The sequence below is a fragment of the Syngnathus leptorhynchus genome, chromosome 9 (genome assembly GCF_054491065.1).
Source record: "Syngnathus leptorhynchus isolate UIUO chromosome 9, UIUO_Slep, whole genome shotgun sequence".
NCBI classification, from domain to species: domain Eukaryota; kingdom Metazoa; phylum Chordata; class Actinopteri; order Syngnathiformes; family Syngnathidae; genus Syngnathus; species Syngnathus leptorhynchus.
The window spans coordinates 4228172-4249983 of NC_141203.1; the positions used below are offsets into that span (position 1 = coordinate 4228172).

General features: G+C 45.1%; 1 protein-coding gene and 1 pseudogene across 4 annotated transcripts in view; one reads left to right on the forward strand and one right to left on the reverse strand.

Annotated features, from left to right (window-relative positions):
- Window positions 1-21812, reverse strand: part of LOC147050722 (cyclic AMP receptor 4) — a 74687-nt gene that overhangs the window by 27331 nt on the left and 25544 nt on the right. For all 4 annotated transcript variants that reach the window (XM_085920520.1, XM_085920519.1, XM_085920517.1 and 1 more), the window contains 2 exons: window positions 15811-15889; window positions 8083-8130 (listed from right to left, as the gene is read on the reverse strand). In XM_085920520.1, coding sequence (XP_085776646.1) covers window positions 8083-8130; window positions 15811-15889 — 127 coding nt within the window. The remainder of the gene's footprint in view (window positions 1-8082; window positions 8131-15810; window positions 15890-21812) is intronic.
- On the forward strand, window positions 20943-21617 carry LOC147050723 (uncharacterized; annotated as a pseudogene).

Sequence of the window (21812 nt, forward strand, 5' to 3'; positions counted from 1 at the left end):
GGTGGAGGGCTTTTACAAGCTGTTATCTAATTCCCGGGAGAGGAGGACTCGTGCGTCCGGAAAGAGGCTGAGAAGCGAGGCCCCCGGATCGATTTTCTGCGCTCTGCTCGTCAAAACCTCACCCCCCCCCCCCACCCCTCTCACTCCCTCCCTCCCTCTCCCCCTTCCCCGCAGGCTGAGGCGCAGCAGTCAAGCCGGAGCAAAGCCTCCCTCCCTTCCCTTCCCTTCCCTTCCCTTCTTTCTTCTTCCCCCTTCTCCTCGCAAACACGCAGCCAGTGGCAGGAGGCAGACCCACGAGCTCTGGCCTCTACCCCTGCATGCTGGAAATTAATTAGTCACCAGAAAGGCCCTGGGGGGGCGAGCGAGCGCCGACGCAGGCTTTCCAAACAATCCAAATGAAAATCACAAGATCCCCACAGTGGCGTTTTATCTCTGCTTGGCGGCAAGTATTTAAAGCCAAGTTTCCACAGCGCAATGTATGCGTGTTTTCAGCAATGACTGCAAGACCACCACTGGGGGCCAAGACAAGTTTAGGCCTATTAGCGTTGAGATCTGACATCATCGGCAGGCATGCGTGCGTGAGCGCGCCTATGCGTGCACGCTCTGGCAGGAATGTCTCATCGTCTGACTGAAAGGGCAAACCACGAGGCTGACGGATCCGACGTGATAGAGGACATTGCGGGAATGTCAGCACCAGTGAGCCTCCACAGGACGGGGAGGGGTGGGGGGGGGATTTGGCGTTCCAGAAATGGCTCTTAAAAAGACAGCGCAGCCAGAAGGGTGATATAAAATTTAAGGTGAGATGTAGTTACAAGCATTTGAGGAATTCCGGTGCGCTTACAGACAGGATGTGGAAAGAGCGAAACGGAGATGGAGGAGGGGTAAGAAAGACGCAAGCAAGGGAGTGCGGCTAAAGAGCCTCGTGTTTTTAATCAAAGTCCCTCTGTAGCGCGGACCCCCGCACGTCTGAAGAAGCGGAGGGGAACGAAAGAGCAATTATGCGAGGCGGGCGCAGCGGTCCCGACATTAATGACACATGCTAGACTGCAGAAGGGAAACAGGGGCGGCCCATCTGGTTCGCCCGCGTCACGAACGCGACATCGGGCTAGGTCCGATAGTTTCAAAAACATTTTCGAATAAAATGTACACACTGAAATACCGACTCTCGGATGCTTTTTGAAACGTTAAAAACCATCCCGTTCAAATATATTTGCAGTTTGTCAACTGCGTAGCGAAACAATAGGTGGCGCTATCACCCTTTCTTATGACTTTAGCCAATCAGAAAGCCATAGAAAGTCATTTTCAAGGAAAAGGCACAAATGACTAATGATGACTTTAAAACTCAGTTGTAATCATCTTTGTGTGTTCGAATTGATTTCAAAATGAACACAACTCAACAAACAAAGTTTTCGAGACGCTCTCATTTCTTCTCTCAGACTGTTTTCGCAGCTGTGCTGGCCAAGGTCGAGTTTCAATGTCAAACATGTCCGACAACAGGGACATTGGGGACTCTGGCAGGAAAACAACAACAACAACAACAACAACAACGGCGAGAAAATGGAAATTGGCCAAGCGCAAGCGCGGAAACAATAAAACGACACAGCTGAGCGAGCACTAATGCTGATTATATACTAGCTGCAGGGCTGATGCCCATAAAAGATGGGAGTTGTCAAGAGCACTCATCATGTGCAAGCGGCCCAGAGAGACAAAGCGGGGTCTGATTTTTAAACGGACCTGTTCAGACCTGATGTGAACGCAACCCACCAAGGAGCTCTTCACAAGCACGGTCGAGCCGAGATACTGACACTGGCCTTCAGCTCTTTGTAATGCTAAAAATCAAACACCCCGACCTGAGGCTGGGTAATTAATCAATTCTATGGAATCGAATAAATGAGATTTTTTTTTGTTGACTTACACTAACAATAGGGCTGCAAACAGAAGAGGAGGGAACTAGTTTACAAAACAAAGTCAGTTGTTAATTCGCCAATTTGGTCACGATAATAAGCTCATTTTCCGACCACTTTGGTGACTATTTTTTCGAAAAAAAGCCACTAACAAGTGGAATGGAAAACAACATGCTGTTTCACACAGTTGTCCGCGCAACACGAATGAGCTCCGGGGAAGGCAATCACAGTCAAATGGTGCTGAACTTTACCAAAGACAGGGTGCCCATTTGCACGTTACAAAAGCAGTGATTCATCGAGCGGCAGGAAGATTTGAACACGAGCTATGTGCTGCCTCGCTCGCTGCAAATATTTCTGCAAAAGCTTTGCTCACCCATATAACTCTTCACGACAGTAATAATGTTGAAAAGCTAGAAGAGAATGCAGCATTAGACGTAACATAGGGACCAGCTGAGCCAGATTGTTGACATGTTCTGACAAATGGAATAGGCTTTGAGATAAGACGCATAGTTCAGACAATTTTTTTGCTTTGACTTGCAAGCCAAATTTAACATATGCACTTTATCTCATTCCCCCACTTGGGCTATGTGCACACTACAGCTCAAATCAGAATTTTTTTTTGCCCATAGATTTTTTTTTAAGACCATCGATGAGCCACTTTCATGGTCCTAGATCAGATATGTATGACTTTTTTTGCAATGCGAATGAATATATATCTGACCTGGACGTCATCATGAGATCTGCGTAGACAGGATGATGTGAAGTTGTTTTGAGTCAAAGTATTGACTTTATATTTATTTGACTTTAATTCAATCTCTATAGAAACATAAAGCGTAAAGTGGACATTTGTGGTGATAGTAGTAATTCAGCGATTATTCCGCGCGGTAATGGTGTGATGTCATCTTCTGTGACGTCTCCATGAAAAGGGATTGAAACGCCTCGCCTCATTCCGCAAAAATACTGAATTTGCATCTCTTCCCGAATTGCTCCCCTGTGGGTATGAGATAAAAAGATAATTCATGGCGCCTACTCGCTGGATCACATTTACTTCCGCAAATACTACTTTGCGAGTAACGTTGTCTCTTTCTTCTGCGAATGTGGGTCAATTTGGAGACGCATGAATTCACATACCTGAGTGACTGAGGTCACATTTAACATGGGTTGTGAATTCTTACACACCAAAAAATCAGATCTCACCCCAAAAAATCTGAATTGAGCATTAGGACCTGCAGAGTGAACATAGCCTTAGTTTGCCCTAACGTTTTTTTGTTTCCAAAAAGAATTTGACGGGCCAAGGAGAATAGCGTACATGCGCGGTGATGAGATTACAATTGCGTTGCTGCTCCAGGCAAACTCGCAGGGACGATAACGAGCACAACAAACACCAAACAAGGACGAGCGTTTGCTCAGCCAGCTTTTTTTTTCAACCCAACGGGACCACACTGTTGCGTGTGTGACTTAAATCCTCAAAGCTGGATACCCCATCGCTGACCCGCTTTGCGGCATGTGTGTGCGCGGGTGAGTGTGTGTGTGTGTGTGTTCCTGCGCATTCAAGCATGACCTCCAACAAATCAGTCAAGACACACACAGATGTGTCGCAGCCGCGTGACTGACGGCGCAGATAACTGCCGACACTTGTTATGTACGTCATCGCTCTCCAGACGCACACACATACCACACACATACCACACACACACACACACACACACACACACACACACACACACACACACACACACCACACACACACACACACACACACACAGAGGTGGTGGTGGGGGGGAGCGGCAGTCAGGCTGACTCAGAGAAACAGAAAGACGGAGGAAGACGTGTTGACGTGAACGGAAATAGCCAGAGACAGAGGTGCGCCGAGCCGGAATCACTTTTTGTCGTTTACACTTGCTGGTACACACACACACACACACACGCACATGCACACCCACACACACAGGCACGCATGCAAACCCCGCGCACACAAACGAGAGGCTTGGCAAGCGCAATCGGCAAGGCTGTTGTTGTTGTTTTAAAGCGTCGCAGCGCGTGCATAAATTCTCATCAATATTCATGCGCATGAACCTGGCGCGCTGGTTTATTCATGCCGGGTTGCGCGTACAAGAGTGACAGAGGCGGAGGGAGTGAGCGAGGGGCAAGGGGGGGGGGGGGGGGGGGGGAGTGGATGGGGATGGGTTGGATTGTGAATTGGGGGGCGGCTTAAGAGACAAAAACCACCATCGACTTATTTGCACTCTGCCCAGGCGTGTGTGTTGTTGACACACGTTGACACACACACACAAGCACCCCCCCCCCCCCCCCCACACACACACACACACACAAAAGGGTTACACCCGTTCAGCATGCAGTAATTACAACTGCCACTTAGGGGCAGCATTTACATAACCTTAACCCTAACCTGCCCTACACACCTTAACCCCAGAGGCAGGCCGAGAGGGCGCAGCCATTCAAGAGAAATGAGGGAGGAGGTTGAACGAGCGAGCGCGACAGGCATTTGCGGTGTGGTAACCATGTGAGACCGTGTTGGCGTTCACATATTAATAATAGGGCTTGATTACTTTGAGAGGCTAGAGGAGATGCGATGATAATTAGCAAACACTGAAGCCTCTACGGTCCAACACATTTCAGCGCAGGATAATTTGTTCGGTTCTCCAAACACTATTCCCCCCCACCAAAGGAATTAATAGATATACAGTGGTTTAGGAACACCCCCGATTGGTTTCTGAACTAAAGACAAAAAAAAAAAAAATGCTCTCTATCTATTATTAAGAAAATACAACATTTAAATGAATGAAGACAATTAAAAAGGTTTAACCCCAGTTTGTCAAACTTTCACCCTCAATTTACTCCTGAATCTGGTGTGCGCAACTTGGCCACCAGGGGCAGTATAAGACAGCCATAGCGTTATACTCTGCTGGCATCTCAGCTCCTCACACGGCTTCTCAGTATAGCAGTAATATCAGTCGTTGTCTACATTGATGGCTGCTCCATTTGTGTTCAGATATCAATTGCTGATACCTATTCATGGAGCTGAGTCTACGTGGTTGTTTTAAATGCACAATGTTTAATTATCTTTGTTTTATGTTTGGTTTGACAGTAAACATTAGTTGAGAGTGGTAAACTGCCGCTTGAAATGAATTGAGTCACCTGCCACCGTACAAAGCCCCTATCTGTTTCGGAGTCAAGGCAAAAAAAAAAAAAAAAAAGGACTGATCGTGTCTCAGAAAATGCAACCCGGGTCACTCATATCTCAAAGCAACACTATCTTAGTTTTTTGCTCTAAACTAGCTTCAGTATGTTACCCAAGGAATTGAAAAGTTTTATGTGATTGTGCTGTTAGGCAGCACTGGTTGAAGTGTTACAGTTCTGTCTGCGTCAGCTGAGCTCTCGCTGGATGTGTGCCACCACGTTTTGTTTTTGCCTGGATTGTTTCATCTGAAGCACTGTAAACGCTTTGCCTTGTAGTGCAATGGGGGATGAGGTTCTATCCCCACGACAGCAGAATTTTAGTATTCTGATCGGTCACTGCTGGTGCATGACAAGCGGTGCCGTTTAGCGAAATGTATTTTTGGATGCAACCCTTGCAAAAAGATGGCTTTAACCTAATTTGCATTCAATTTAATGGCAAAAATAGCTGTGGTTTGGGAGTGTCGAAACAAATTCGTTCATAAACCAAGCTTCTACTCTAATCAGTTCAAACTGCCACCATTGCAAAACCTTTATGAACTGCAGAGCCATTTTAAAATCAGCTTTTACATTTGGAAATGTTAGACACATGTAAAAACAAGTTAACCACAATTATACATTCCGTTAACGCATGGTGAACACGCATTGTGTAAACCTACCAAATCATGTACAGGCCAAATTATAGCTGTCTCACAAATATTTCACCACAAATATAAATGACAAGGAAAAGAGAGTAAAACTACAATGTATTTAGCAGAAAAGCTAACAGTTCGCCTAGCTTCTTTTACTTTGACTCCTGCCCGTATTTTACGGACGTTTAGGTGCTCCGCAACACCGTGCTACAGTCTTGGTACAGACATCTGATTTGGGGAGGAGACTCATGACTCTGGGTGGGGACATAGTAATATATGTGGTGTGATCTGTTGGTCATCTTGAGTGCACCACACAAATTTAGAGTACTAAGGAAAGAAAATTGGCATGCATCTGCTTTGATGTAGGTGCAGAGTGATAATTACTTGTGTTTGTGAGGTCAGTCGGTTCACACAAACTAAGCTCAATTTCCAGTGAACGCTGTTATTTTAGAATAATTAGCAAATGTATTAATATTGTACTGAAAAGCCAGTACAATGAAAATGAATTTCTGCTTCTATGGTGATCATCCTATTTTCCCGTATTTCAAGATTCATCCCTTTTCAGACTTGATGAATTTAATAAAGTCGCCAATTATGCGTCACATAGGACAGTGCGAGAGGCTGCAATTCTTTTGACAGACCCATAGACATCGTCACAGTCATACTTACGGCCTTGGCCTTCTGAAAAGCCATGGAATTTATTTTAATTGCATTACCGGGCTCAGAGATGTGTGCTATTTACCAATATTAATGTTTTAAACTGGAGTGCAACTTTAAATTTCATTCTAAGGATAATGATGATTAAGGATGATTAAGAGCTGTAATATAAGCTCCACAATTTACTCATTTTCTCTACAGGGAAACGGTATGTTGACTTAACTGTGTCTACTTCATTACAAAAACAAGACATACAGTAATCATACAAATGCATGGCAACCATATCAGACGTAGAAAATGCTTGTTGCACAGTGACCATTGCTTTCAATATAACAAGGTAAGTGTTATAAGTATTAAACATTCCACATCACAGGTTATTATGAGAAAAAGTGGGACATTTTTTTGCCTCTTTTAAACATTTTGATAGGCAGATTGACTTCTACTCCTCCAATTTCATGGGTGTACTTTATACAGACAAAAGGTGGAAAAATACTGGCTTTTACATGAAATGAGGAAGGAGTTCTGTTACAATTCTGACATCTCAAAAGGCAAAAAATAATTCTGGGCCGACTTTTCTCCCCCATTACACGTTGATGCAGTCTATGCAAAATGCCGACTTGGACAGGCAGTGTGAAATGCGGTTTGCTTACAACTCGGATATTCTCAGAAGCTGAAAACGCTGGTCTGAAATTTTCCATTTTTGGTGTCAGTGCCCGTCGTCTATAGCGGCAAGGAAAATTGACAAATGCTGTCTTTGAGAAGCACCATAAAAAGGTGTCCAGAATAAATCCTTTACATGTACCTCGCCATGCTCCCCAGCCCCCTTGCTGTTTCAGTAAGGTCAAAGAGATGCCACTGACAAGCGGGAACATTTCCAGGCTGATGTCGTGCCTCCTATTCCGTTTCGGTTTTGATTATACAAAACAGGCACACCACCAAAAAAACAAAACAAAAACAGCCATACCAAAAAAGTGAAAAAAGAGCTTCTGTTATAGCTCTGATAGAATCTCTGTGGAAAACTGCATATTTGAGTTTGTCCCCCCCCCATTCAGTCTCAGTACACAAAAGCGACGCAGAACATTGGGGAAAACGTCTGCTGTATGTTACAACTTTGACATCTCAGTTGGAAAAGCAAATATTTCAGTCAATTTCTTTCCCGCCTTTCCGTGTTGGTGCATTTTATGCAGGAAAGCGATAGTGTGAGATGCGGTTCCGTTCGAGCTCTTCCGCTACTTGAAAAGCTGAAAAATTGCTGGGTTGACTTCGTCCACTCATTCCATGCAGGTGTTGATTATACATAATGACGGCAAAGAACATTTACGAGCAAATGCAGGCTTTAACAGGGATAGTAACATTTTAAGAATGAATCCTTTTCATGTGGCATGTACCATGTACCATGCTCCCCCGCACCCTTTGCTATTTCAGTAAGGTCAAAGCGAGGCACCGACAACCTCCGACTTAAACGCCCGTTTATGTGCACATCCGCGCATTCATATACATGCAAAAGCACTCGCGCAGTAGGCAAGTCAAGAGGTCAAATCACTCCCTGCTGTTTTTTGAAACCAGCTCAGCGTGACCGCAGGAACTAATCCCACACACGCTCTGATCCTCACGTTCGTTCTGTGTGCGTGTGCGTCCGCGAGTGCGTGTGTCAGGGGGGGGAAGTGGCGGTCAGACGGGTCATTCATTACCTTTCGTCTCTCTCGCTCCGGGTTGAACGTTCCCAGCCACGACTGCATCTGTGCAGAGAGGACACAAAATGGAGGAGAGGTTTTATTTGGACGATGTCCCCAAAAACCGTGTCCTTCCGTTACAGCTCTACATCTGAAGGCAGAAGATTCATGGATCACCCGCCTTTCCCTCCCAGCCATCACGTATTGGTGACTTTTATGAAGGACGGGAGGTACTCGGAAAATGGCAACTTTACAGACAGCGTGATAAGGACTTACGTTACGGCTCGGATACTAGCCGGAAGATTTTTCTCACAAAACGAAGGAAAAGTTTCATTTGGCCATTCTAAAAACATCTCACATCCCAAGTCCATCTTGGTGCCATTTATATAGAACAGCGACAAAATTGTTCCGTCGAAAAGTACTGTGAAATGGATATTGGTTATGGCTGTCTTTGGACATCCGTGTGTGTGTGTGTGTGTGTGTGTGTGTGTGTGTGTGTGTGTGTGTGTGTGTGTGTGTGCAGTTTAAACACAAATGCGACGGCGAGAAAAGAAATGTGTTAGGGGCTTCAGTCACGGCTGGGAAATTGCTGAGTTGTCTTAATTCCATTCCGTGTCAGTGCAGCAACACGCAACGTAGGGAAAAATACCTGCTTCTGCAGGCTGCGTGAAAGGAACACAACTTTCAAAGAGCAGCTTTAACGGCCCTGAGAAGCACTTGACGCCACGTGAGAGAGCACTACACCATGCTTGTATAAAACTTAATTGGAAAATATTGTGTACTTTTGAGTGTGAGAATAGAGCTCATTTATGCCAACCTTGACAAACCTAATTATTAGCAGATGCATGCTTATCACTGTCAAACCATTTATCACCCCCCCACAAAAAAATAAGGCAGTGTTGGGGTGGTTAAGCAAGTCCTCACTTCCGCTGGAGCTGTTATTGATGGGAAAGAGAGACACTTCTGATTGTGACCACCAGACCCCCAAAAATCAGTGATGAAATTTAATTATATTTTAAATTTGTCAATTTTTCAAACATCTTAAAAGACGTTCTCTTGTTAAAAAAAAAATATGTGAGGCTACGGTGGAGCAAATTTGCCGATTAATTGATGGAATAATGAATAGAATAATTTATTCTAAATTGGAAAGTTGTACAATGGAAAAAGGTGGAAAATGGTGGCTTTTACTGGCAGTGGGAGGATTGCATCTATACACTAAGATCGCAAATTAGCGGTTGGATTTGGACAAACACTTTCCCTCTGCCATTTTGCGTCAATATGCACGTCTTACATTAGGAGCTTTGATTTGGACATTCCAAATACAGTCCCCAGATTCCGTGTTGGTGCCGTTTATATAATGCTGAACTCAGCAAAAAAGGCAACGGAAGATCATTGTTTTCACAGGCGGTATGAAAGGGGCATCTATGGTCCGATATTAGAACGATGATGATGGCAGTGTGAAAACTGCAACTAAGCAGGAAGGACACAAAATGGAGGAGAGGTTTGCTTTAAACATTTCGAAAAGACTTGCCCTGCAATTACGTATCTGCGCCATTTATACAGGACAGCGTTAGGTGAAGAACAGCTGCGTGTAAGAGGCCTCCATTTTGATGAGCACAGAATATTTCCAGGTTGACTTTGTGTTTCCATCGAGCAGCTATGGAACTGGGCTTAAAATTGGCAACAATGCAAAAGCCTTCACTCATTAACCCATTCATGAATAAGGAGCACTTCTCACTCTGACAGCATCTAGACATGAAGTGGGAAATGATCAGCATCCGTGCACATGACGTGACACCGGGAAAAAGGGAATCTTTGAAGATGTATTAAAGAGACAGAGGGGGGAAAAAATTGGGAGCGAACACAGCAGACGGCTTCCTCCGGAGAGAGTACGGGAATACATTTCCTTTTGTCTCCTCTCTGGGGGAAATGCAGGGAAATGTCAACAGACACACACACATGCACGCCCAAACACATTTGTAATGACGGTGGCAGAGGGAGTCAGGAGTTTTATGTAAGTAACGTAATTTCTGGACTATAAGCCACATCCGAATATAAACTCAACAACTAAAATTACGGGAAAATCCAGTTTTGTTTATATATAAGACGCATCGGACTATAAGCCGCAGGTGCGTTAATGTTTAATTTCCATATATAAGAGAAATCATACAATATCATAAATAAAAAATAGATATACTGGACTAGTGCAAAAAATTTATAGTCCAGAAAATATGGTAGTGTTGCACAGGGTACCGGTAATAGTATAAAACAGTGGTATCTTCTGGCGTCAAAAACCGTTCGATACCATTTATTTTTAGTACAGGTATTTACAAAAAAAGGAAGCTCTACCAAAATGTGTGAAACACCTTCAAGTTCCTGGCATACCTCCTTCTGCATGTGTGCACTGTTCAAGTCCAATAGAAGCGCTGCCGCCCATCTGCCCCTTGTTGAAAAACTTGACAGGCAAAGTGTCATACGGAACTTTTTGTAACTCTTTTTGACGACAGCCATGGCAAACCGACCGACATGGCAAAGCCTGTCTGTAAGTCTGTTTTAGACAACCATGGCTCGAGGTAAGCACGCGTCCAATTTGGTGTGAATAATTGTGTTCCCAATTTGTAGAATTTGACAGGGTATTTGACTAGACATTAATAGTTCAGGCATTATTTTTGTGTTCAAGAGTGTTTAACAATGTTTACAGTACCGTTTAAAAGTTTGGGGTCACCCAGACAATTGAGTGTTTTCCATAAAAACTAACATAATTGCACAAGGGTTTTCCAATCATCCATTAGCCTTCGAACACAATTAGAAAACACAATGGACCATTAGAACACTGGAGGGATGGTTGCTGGAAATGGGCTTTTATACACCTATGTAGACGTTTGCATTTACCACATTAACAATGTATAGAGTGTATTCCTGATTAGTTTAATGTTATCCTAATTGAAAAAAAAAAAGAGATTTTATCTTAAAAATAAGGACATTTCTAAGTGACCCCAAACGTTTCAGCGGTAGCGTATGTGTGCTAATGTTAACACGTTAATGCTTGAAATATTATTTTCTGATGAAGCATATCCTAATATTTTTAATTAAAAAGAACAATAAAATGTCTTTGGTCTGTTTTATTTTTGCAAATATTGCAGATTCTTAGATTTTTGTCGAGGTACTGTTTCCGTACCCGTATCGGGGTAGTTTATGCAGGTATAGTAAAAATGTTGGTATCGCGAGAACACTAAAAGACATCCGAGGCAAATCTTTGATGGTGGGGGGCAGTGTGATACGTGCACGCACACACACATGCACAAAAGAAATCAAGAACGATGCGCACGGCTCCTCCGTTCAGCTATTTATTAACTTCATGTTGCCATGGTTTCCGGGCGGCCTGACCGTCATTGCAAATGCGAGTGTGACCACGGTGTGTTTGCGCGGCGGCCCCCTCCGCCGTCCACACCGAGTGCCGCTATCCATCAGAATCAACAAACGCCGCCGCCAAGTCTCCAACGCGCCTGCCTGACCTTTGCCGCAATTTCTCTTAAGCCACGCCACGGCGAGGCGAGCACATCAGCAGATTAAGTGTCGAGATGTGATGGAGGGAAGGAACAGGCACGGACAAATCACATCCGTAAACACTTCAACCGCGCTATAGGACCACCCTGTCGGGCCTGATAATGGCTCCCTTGCTGATTTCTCCCCATGGATTTTTGCAGCTTTAAAATTGCAAGGCAAACTCAGGCGTTACTTTTTTAATACTTTTTTTTTTTTTAAAGAAAAAACATTTGAAAAAAGAACAAATGAAAACATTAACCAGCAGCATATGCATGACATGCTATTCTTAGCATAATGTGACGTAAACATCTTCCGTCTTATTTTTTGCCATGTTGGCTTTATTTTGATTGTGAAAATAGAGAAAAATAAGAAAGGAAGGGATGAGGAGGTTTGGGCCACTCTTAAGGCTCAACCACCGAAACGGTTTGATAAAAAGTTCATTTGAAATGTAACCGGACAAACTCTACGACTGTGTGTTAGTCGCACATATCTGTACCACAAACCGAGCATAGGTGTGTGAAAAACTTAAAAATAAGATGCTACAATGGTGTATTTATGTTTCCATAAGTGATATGGGGCTGGCTGTATACTGTACATCACGTCTACGATGTGATTATGATCGTGAATCCGATCATCGTGCGATTGACCCGAAGCTGCTAATCTCTTGTTTCTTACTGTACACGAGTGCACAACATTAAAGCGATATTTCAATTTCACAGGGCGCAATGCTAACACAAGACTTTTTGACAACATTAAGTCATACACAAGACAAAATGCAAGCGCACCAAGTTCATGAGGTTAGCTCGTGAAGATTACCTTACGACGATAGTTAAGGATGGTAGCTCCCAATGTTAGTTCACAATGTTGGTTTTATGATGTTTGCTCACTAGTGCTAGCTAGTGCGTCATGGTAGACGAGGTTAGCACATAACCATATTGGGCGCTGAAAACTCCCTTAGGTGAGGTTTATAACTCTAAGATCAGTTCACCACAATGGTTCAGGAGGTTGGTTCCCAATATTAGCAAATATCGTTATGTGCTTGACTTGTTGACATGGGATATACCCACCAGGCAGGCCCCTGAATGGGATAAGCCATATAGAAAATGGTTGGATGAATGGATGTGTTTCTCAGGCTGCGCAAAGTGGAGGTCAAACGAGATAAATTAACACCCCCAAAAACAAATCTCAAAGGCTTTTAGTTTGGACATGGCCGAGGAACACACAGATGGAGGAATCATAAATTACATTCAATTTAGTTCTCAAGCTGCACATAGCCCTCCAGTGTTTATTTCTTTAAAGCCACGGCGTCGACACAGGCTTGGAAGACTAATGAGCTACGGCGTAATTATCTCCCGCAATCTCGCTCCCTCGCAATGTGAAAACGTCTCCGTCCAGCCCGCACCGTCTCTCTCCTCTCTCTCCCTCCCTCCCCCGCTCGCTTCTTGTCTCTCCGTTGAGCGAGGCGCCACCTACCTTCGCCGCTTTCAAAGCTTTTTGAGATTCTTTCAAGTGAGACAGCCTGCAGCGGAGAGGGAGATAAAGGCGCAGCTCGTCATAAATGTGATAGAGGATGCAAAACGGCAGAGTGAAGGGCGAGACGGGTGGAGCGAGACGGGAAAAGCGCGGGGGGGAAAATGACGGGGTAGAGAGACGGGAGGGCAAGACAGGTGAATGGTGTGAAATGGTGGAGGTTTTTTATGTGCCATGTGGCTATATTGAGGTGTTCTTTTTAACAGGCTGGCGACAAAGGAGGCCCTAGCGTCCAGCAAAATCTGGATATTGCGATACCTCGGTCGACTTAGTCTACTTAGTCAGACGATGTTCGCTCACAATGTCAAGATAAGGCTTCACAACGGTGTGTTTACGTCTTGATGTTAGTTCACGAGGTTGGCATTATTACAAGTTTCTTCACATTTACGGTATGCAATGTGAAGGCACAAGTTTAATGGTTTAATGTTGTCGCATAAACAACATTAGTCTACGTAGGTAATATGCAAGATCAGTATACAATATAAATATTGTCATGAAAATAAACAATGTTAGTATGGGACTTGATTGTAATGTTTCAATCGGCATAACACAGATTTGACTCACGCGCTCATTCAGTATTCACTGAACGCTCAACATTAAAGGCAGCTTTTTGTTGTAGCTTGATCTTCGCTTTCAATTCTCAATAAAAGAAATCCAAAACATATTCAAAATTCAAATGTGCCACTGGGCTTTGTGGCATAGTGCTGTCATATAGTAGGAATGTCAGCTATGCGGACCTTGTGGAATGTCGCCTCCGGGCTTTTCGACTGCGCCCTCACAATAGAAAAGAACAGAGTTTCTATGTGAGCCAGAGGGGAGATCGATCCAATCAAACAGCCTGCTTCATACTACTTATCGAATAAATAAGCAAAACGTTACATTAACAATAGGCTGAACTAAAGGGATTTGGATTGCTCACTGTCTACTGTGCATCAAGAAATGAAGGACATATGAAGAACTCTGAAAGATTTTCAGCATGTCGCTGTATATTCGTCTGGTGTGTGTTTTTACAGTTGAAATGGCCTAGTCACGTGGCCTAAGGTGTTGTTCTGTAAAATGATGCCTTAAAATACAAAATCTGAAAGTCAAACCACTGCCACATGAAATTTCAGCAAAATCCGTGAGACTGACCGAATGAACATTTGAATTAACTCATGCCATTTATGTCTTTAGTATTTATACAAGACGTTGTGAACCATTCTTGTGAATTAACATTGTAAACTAAAATCGTGAACCAACGTCGCAAACCAACCTTGTGAAGGTACTTCACGAAGCACCGTTGTGAACCAATACCGTGCACTAATATTGGCAACTAACACGGAGAGTCAACCCTGGCAATAACGCCGCAACTGCCACTGGCGTCGTGTCAATTTTATATTAACTATTTTTGCTTGTTTTCAACATGTTGTAATCTAACAAATAAATTTCATTCGGAACAAGCCAGTGATAAAGTTAGCATTCAAGCAGTCAGTGATTTCCGTAACAAAGAGAGAACAATCCGTAATATTTGACAGCTCTGTTACTAAACTTTACACTGGCGGTTAAGAAATTTAAAATAGGAAGCCCATATAGTAGCAATTAAAGGTTGTATGATGGTTTGGAACAAATTTAGCATTTAGATAATTTCCTATTGGAAAAAGAGTTTTGTAATTACGAGAACCATTTTACCAAGTTGCTTATCTGTACAAACCATGTTTGAGAGGTATCTTGGAGTAAATTGACCTCCTTTGCTAGGTTCAGACATGAAATATTGCATCACTCTGCGTCTCGCATGCTTTTGTTCGCATGGGAACTACACGGGAGTTGTTTCAAGTGGAGAAAAGAAGGGAGGACTTCATTTTCTCTGAACTAGTCAATCTGGTGAGCGGTGGATGTGTTGTTATACCTGTCAATAAGCTCACCAAATTCTTTCACCTTACTCCTCTTTTTTGGCTCGGCCCTGGTCGGTAATGGAAGTTGGCTATGTTGGACCGCAATGATGTTGTCCCAAATTACTTTTATGTGTCTGTGATATTTTTCAAAGGGGGTGGTGCATGTGACGTAGTGAGTCCATACTCAACACCGATTGGTTACCGGTAATGCGACGCCAGCACATCAGCAAACCACGGCAAAATTAGCAAAGGAGGAAAAATTTCCTTTCAAAGGTTTCATCGGCAACGACCAGAAAGCAGCTGCACCTGACCGCACAAACTGCATTGACTATATATGGAAACACATTGCCAAAAAGGCTCAGCTTGCCTTTGGTCTGACTGTAGCATCAGACTAAAAAGAAATGCAAAAGTTGGCTCATTTCTATTAAAGCTTGCATGGAAGCGCGAAAAAAAAAAAAACAAGGTCGTGAAAAAAAAAAAGTGGAATTTAAAAATAAGACTGTGGGGGAAAGGTTCATTGCCAAGTTATGCGAAGGCTGAGAGCTTAGACAGAGTCGGGTGTTGAAAGCCTCCGGGCAGGTCAGACAAACCTGTTGGAGGAGGCAACAAAGGCAAATTATCCAAAATGTCAGTTATTTATAGGTGCACATCCGGATGTCGACCCAGCTGAGCACTCGCGTTTGCCTCTGTTCAGTCAAGCATACTTCCAGCCACGCGGTCTCATCTTCACCGTTGATTTGATGCATCTTCAAAAGGTCACAAAGCATACGAATGGAGCCTAATGACCACGCACACTCACCCGGTTATTGGCCACACAGATTATCCTGGCGTAGCAGCAAATCATCAGCAGGATGAGAGTGAACAAAGGCACGTACCATCTGCAATGTGACATCAGAGAGGAAGAAAATGAACCAAGAATGTTCATGCATGGGGGGGAGAAATAAAATGAGATGTTTCCTGGTTCAATTAGAGTGAAACATCGAAACACTTTTCTTCATCATACTGTGCATCATTTAGAACAGCACCTCAAATAGGATGTTGTCGGAAGGAAGTGGCTACTGAGGTTTGTGTCGAAGGATGTTATCAGGAAGTTGCATCGGAGACCCAGATAAATTAGTGCATTTGAGATTCTCACCCTAAAACCGATTATGGCTTTTGCAAGCAGCATGTTTGACTTTATTTCTGCATCTCACGATTCACTCTGCTATTGGTTACAATGTGTAAAGCACTTTCAAAACCTAAAAAGGTATCATTACAATTTAAGCATTTTGAAGAATTTCAAGCACCCACTCAAACCTAAAAACGTATCATTACTGTTGAAGCATTTTGAAGACTTTCAAGCACCCATGGGAACCCAGCTAACCTTGTCTTCTGACTGACCACCCGCACGCGCCGCACTCATTCTTCATTCTCGTACGCGAGCCCGGCTGGCTGGTTAATTAAGGTCGCAGAAGCTGCGCCGTGTGACGCCGTTTTACTGAGGCCAAACGCAGACCGCCAAAGAGACAAAGGCTGCAAAATTACCGGAAATACACAACATTCCTACGGGATGAAACACTGACAATCAAGGGGAGGCACTGTGTTGTGAAAAACATGTCAGGTATTCTGAGCGGATAAAAGAAAGGGAGGCAGGCGAGAGGAGCGAGGCAAGGGGAGGGTGGCGGGGCGGTGATGGCTTTGTTGGAATGGCAGCTTTGTGTTATGCAACCTCTCGGGAGGTGATGTAAGCTCGGAGGTGTTTCAACCTCTCCCTGTAATCACAAAACCGGGCCTTTGTCTCGCTTTGATAGGCAGGTTCGCAGACGCCGTTCGTCTGTTCTGCACCGGTGCGGTGCCAAAAAATACAGGCTTACCCCCAAGCCAGCGTGACCATCCGACCCGAGCTAACCGAAGCTTCGCCGCAATCATTTTTAGTCGATAACGAAATTTGCAGCAAATTTAAAAGTTTAGGATACATTTGCAGAAGTTCAAGTTCAATACGTACAGTGGAACCTCTAAAAGCAATTTTTTTAGGGACACCTGCCAACTTACAGTTTGGAAAGAAGTTTTGCCATTGGAAATACAACAAACTCAAATTGTTCATAAATAAATAAATAGTTCATAAAGTTTTATCAACTCAGAGAATATTGTTTTTGTAACATTTTTGTCTGATATATACAAAAATTTTTTTTCAAATTAGCTGTCATTGTTTTAATACAAAGTTTGTATCAAATTACTAGTAGTATTAGTTACTTGATGTCGGTATGGGTGAATACTCGAGAATGGAGTTCTTATACTGGTCTGAACAAGTGTGGTTCAATATTCCTAACTGATTGGCGTACTTTTTTCAAGGAAAAAATCCTCCTTGTGTGACTTTCAGGTATTTGTAGCCAATCCCAAAACTGACATCCATTTCCCTCCTTGGCAAGACTCCATTTGCTATGCCAGATGCTCTGTCGCATCTTAATGCTTCAAACCTGATCCATCATAGATCCATTTTTCATAGTCTACCACTGTTCAGAGTCGCCGTAAGATAGAGCCTTGCCCTCCTGACTTCAGGCGAAAGGTGAACAACATCCTAGTCTGGTCGCCACTCAATTACAGGCCATGGAGTATCTAGAGAAAACCCACAAAAGCATGGGGAGACAAACTCCACACAGTAACTACGCAACCTGGATGCTCTCTGGAGCTGAGAATTGTCAGACAGACGATTTAACCACAAGGTCAACGAGCTGTTCGTGACGAACATGCACAATTTGAGAAGGTCTCGAAAGTTCAAAGAACATCTCTCGTGATTTGCTCACATTGAGAGACATCATTCACAGCCGCTTACAGCATAGCCCCAAAAACGTGTTCATACTTTGATGCTCGCTGATCTATGGTCTGGTGAGAAAGGCGAAGGTCGTGCGTAATGAAGATCTGATTTTGTACAATAATGGCGGATTTTTTTTTTTACGTAAATTTAGCATGAAATGTAAGCTGGTCAATTATAGGGGAGTTCCGTGCATGTTTTTGGAATGTTGGAGGTAACCGATGTACCCTGAGGAAACATGCAAACACGAGGGGAACATGCAGGGGGGGGGGCCGGAGGTGGAATCAAACCCGCACCCTCTGAAGTGTAAGGCGACGTGCTAACCAGCCGCACCTTGCTGTCCTGAATAAAACAAAAACTGGCATTTAAAGCAACATGCACAAAAGGTAAATAACACTCCCTTGGCATTAAAATGGTCAAATGAAATTCAAACAAAACTTTTCATTGGCGGCGAGAATCCAGGATGGTCGGCGGCGCTATTTTCGCAGCGGGAAACGCGCCGCGGAGAAGCCGTGCTGTTTTATATGCGTTCCCTCAAGTCTGGTAGGAAACATCAATAAACAAAGAAGAGCCTCTTTGAAAACACGTGTGTGTGTGTGTGTGTGTGTGTGTGTGTGTGTGTGTGTGTGTGTGTGTGTGTATGCGTGTGTATGCGTGCGCACGCGGGTTCAATAATGGCATGGGACAATGATGAAAGCATTTCAAGGGTGGAGGGGTGTTAGGGGACCTACGCGAGCGTCACCTCGTGTGATTTAATAACCCGCTCTCCGGAATAAACAGCGTCCAATTACGGCAGCGCGCGTCCCATTAATGATGGAGGGACGGGGTGGGCGGATGGAAGGGAGCGGAATGGGAGGGGTGGCATTTTTAACGATAGCGAGCGATGGGGAGGCGGCGGGCTTGGCGGCGAGGGGGAGAGAATGACGGGCGGCAGCTACAAAGTGCTCTAATTAGCATGATAATGATCTGCCATTAGAGCCCCGCTCTACAGCTGTGCGCTACCCGGAGCCGGAGCGAGACGGGAAGGAAAAAGAAGCAGAGAGGCAAATAGAGGCAGGGAGAAAAGGAGATTCCGAGTGGGTAGGGGATGACAAAGATGAGGACAGGAATAAAGGTGAAGATGGCGGAGGGGATTGGGGCGACGGGTGGATAGTAGGTCGAGAACAGAAAGAAGAGAAATTAGAAAGCGGCGCAGGGTGATTAAAAATAGAGCAAGCGTGGCGTAAAGGGGCTGACGGGAGATGAATGTCTAAAAAAAGAAAGAAAAGGATAACGGCGGAGGAGAGTTGGCGGAAAGGACTGCGAGAGAGAGAAAGAGAGGGAGAAAGAGGGGGGAGAGAGTGTGGGGGGGGCTTGAAACTTAGAGAAAGATCTTCAGAGGCACGAGCGCAGATTGAATCCCTCCGCCTCAGCCTACCGTTTCTCCCCCCCCCCATCCTCCCTCTGAAGTGAAGGACGCGGCGCGGATGAAAGGAGCCTTAATGGAAGCGCTCAGCAGAAGATGAGAGTGCAGCAGGGACCCGTCGTTCCTGGTTAGCGCTCAACTGCGGCGACTCAACTTTGACCCACTGCACCGACAAGAGATCACAATCTACCTGTTCAACCACTTGCACAAAGGGTGGGACAAATAGAGAGACAAAAAAAAAAGGAGCAAATAGAATCTAATGGCAGCATTTGACCAAAAAACAAGTGTATTTTGGAAATATTTCTCCATGCAAATTAGATCTCTGTCACACTCGCCGCTATCGAGCACAAAGCCGGAGACGAAGCGAAGAGCCACTACAGCCAATCGACAGTCTTCCAAAATATTCAAGCTAATGGCTGCATTTTCAGGATTCTTTTTTCAGAAGAACACAAGCAGCAGTATGGTACACTTCCCTTGTGTGGGGGAAAAAAACAAGATCACACTACTGTCCAGTGATGGGTTGGCATATATTTCTTCTCTTACATGCTACTTTTCTATTTTCTTTATCCACTATTGCTACTGAAATGATGCAAATTTACCTACTGTGATTGTTACATCTATCCATCCAGCCGTCCACCGATTATCCGCAGTTGGGTCGTGGCGGCAGTAGCAGCTTCAATAGGGAACCGGGGACCTGTCCAGCTCATCCCAGAGAAGCCCAAGGTGTTCCCAGGCCAGCCGGGAGACATAATCTCTCCAGTGTGGCCTTGGTCGTCCCCAGGGCCACCTTCTGGTGTGAAATAACCGGAATACCTCACAGGGAGGTGTACAGGAGGCATCTTAATGAGATGCCCAAGCTTCCTCATCTGGCTCCTCTCAATGCGGAGGAGCAGTGGCTCGCCTCTGAGTCCTTCACGGATAACTGAGCTTCTTACGCTATCTCTAAGGGAGAGCCCAGACACCCTGCGGAGGAAAGTCATCTCAGCCGCTTGTATACGGGATCTTGTTCTTTTGGTCTCGACCCATAGCTCGTGACCATAGGTGAGGGTAGGAACATAAATCGACCAGTATGGAGTCCGCATCACAGCAGACGCTGCACCGATCTGCCTGTCGATCTCCCGTTCTATCGTGCCCTCACTCGTGAACAAGACCCCAAGATACTTGAACTGCTCCAACTTGGGGCAGGATGTCAGCTGGAGAGGGCATTCCACCTTTTCCAACTGAGGACCATGGTCTCAGATTTGGAGGTGCTAACTGCGAACCGCTCCAATGAGAGCTGGAGATCACGGATTGAAGAAGCCCCCACATCATGAGCAAAAAGCAGAGATGCGATGCTGAGATAGAAGGACCGACCCGCCCTTATAAAAGGGTTTGGTCCCTCATACTCCTGAAGCACCCCCCACAGAACTCCCTGAGGGACACGGTCAATTAGTTTCTCAAAGTCTACAAAGCACATGTAGACTGGTTGGGCAAACTCCTATGCACCCTCGAGAACCCTGCTGAGGGTGTAGAGCTGGTCCACTGTTCCACGGTCAGAGTGGAGCAAGGTAGGACGATAACCACATTGCTCCTCCTGAATCCGAGATTCGACCTCCCAACAGACCCTCCTCTCCAGCACCCTTCACCCTCCAGTGTGATTTCTCAATAGTGGGAACATACCATTCGGTCCGGTCCCCCTTCTTAAATCACCACCCCGGTTTGCCAATCCAGAGGTACTGTCCCCGATGTCCATGCAATGTTGTAGACGTGTGTCAACCAGGACAGCCCCATAACATTCAGAGCCTTTAGAAACCCCGGGCGGATCTCCTCCACCCCTGGACCCTTGCCATCGAGTAGCTTTTTAACCACCTTGGTGACTTCAACCCCAGAGATAGGAGAATCCACCTCAGAGTCTCCAGGCTCTGCTTCCTCAATGGAAGGCGTGTCGGTGGAATTGAAGAGGTTCTCAAAGTATTCTTCCTGACTCACGACATCCCGAGTCAAGGTCAGCAGCACCTCATCTCCACTATACGTACAGTGTTAACGGTGCACTGCTTCCCCTTCCTGAGAGGTCGGATGGTGGACCAGAATTTCTTCGAAGCAGTCCAGACGTCGTTTTCCATGGCCTGTGTTTGCTTCAGCAACCCCCAAAGCCTGTTTCATTTGGCCAACCGGTACCTGTCAGCTGCCTCCGGAGTCCCACAGGCCAAAAAGGCCCAAGAGGACTCTTTCTTCAGCTTGACAGCATCCCTTACTGCCGGTGTCCAACAGCGGGTTGGCCTTTCCCATAAGTGGTGAGCCTATGGGAAGGAGGACCCACATTGCATTTTCGGGCTGTGCCCGGCAAGGCCCCATGGGTGAAGGCCCGGCCGCCAGACACTCGCCTTCGAGCCCCACTTCCAGGCCTGGCTCCAGAGGGGGGCCCCAGTGACCCACGTCCAGGCAAGGGAAAACCAAATCCATTAATAGTATTCGTCTTAGGGGTCTTTTGAGTCGTGCTTCATCTAGTCCCTCACCTTGGACCTGTTTGCCATGGGTATGGACCTGCCAGGGGCATAAGGCCCTAGAAAACTAGGATCACTGGGAGATGCAAACCCCTCCACCATGGTAAGGCGATGACTCATTT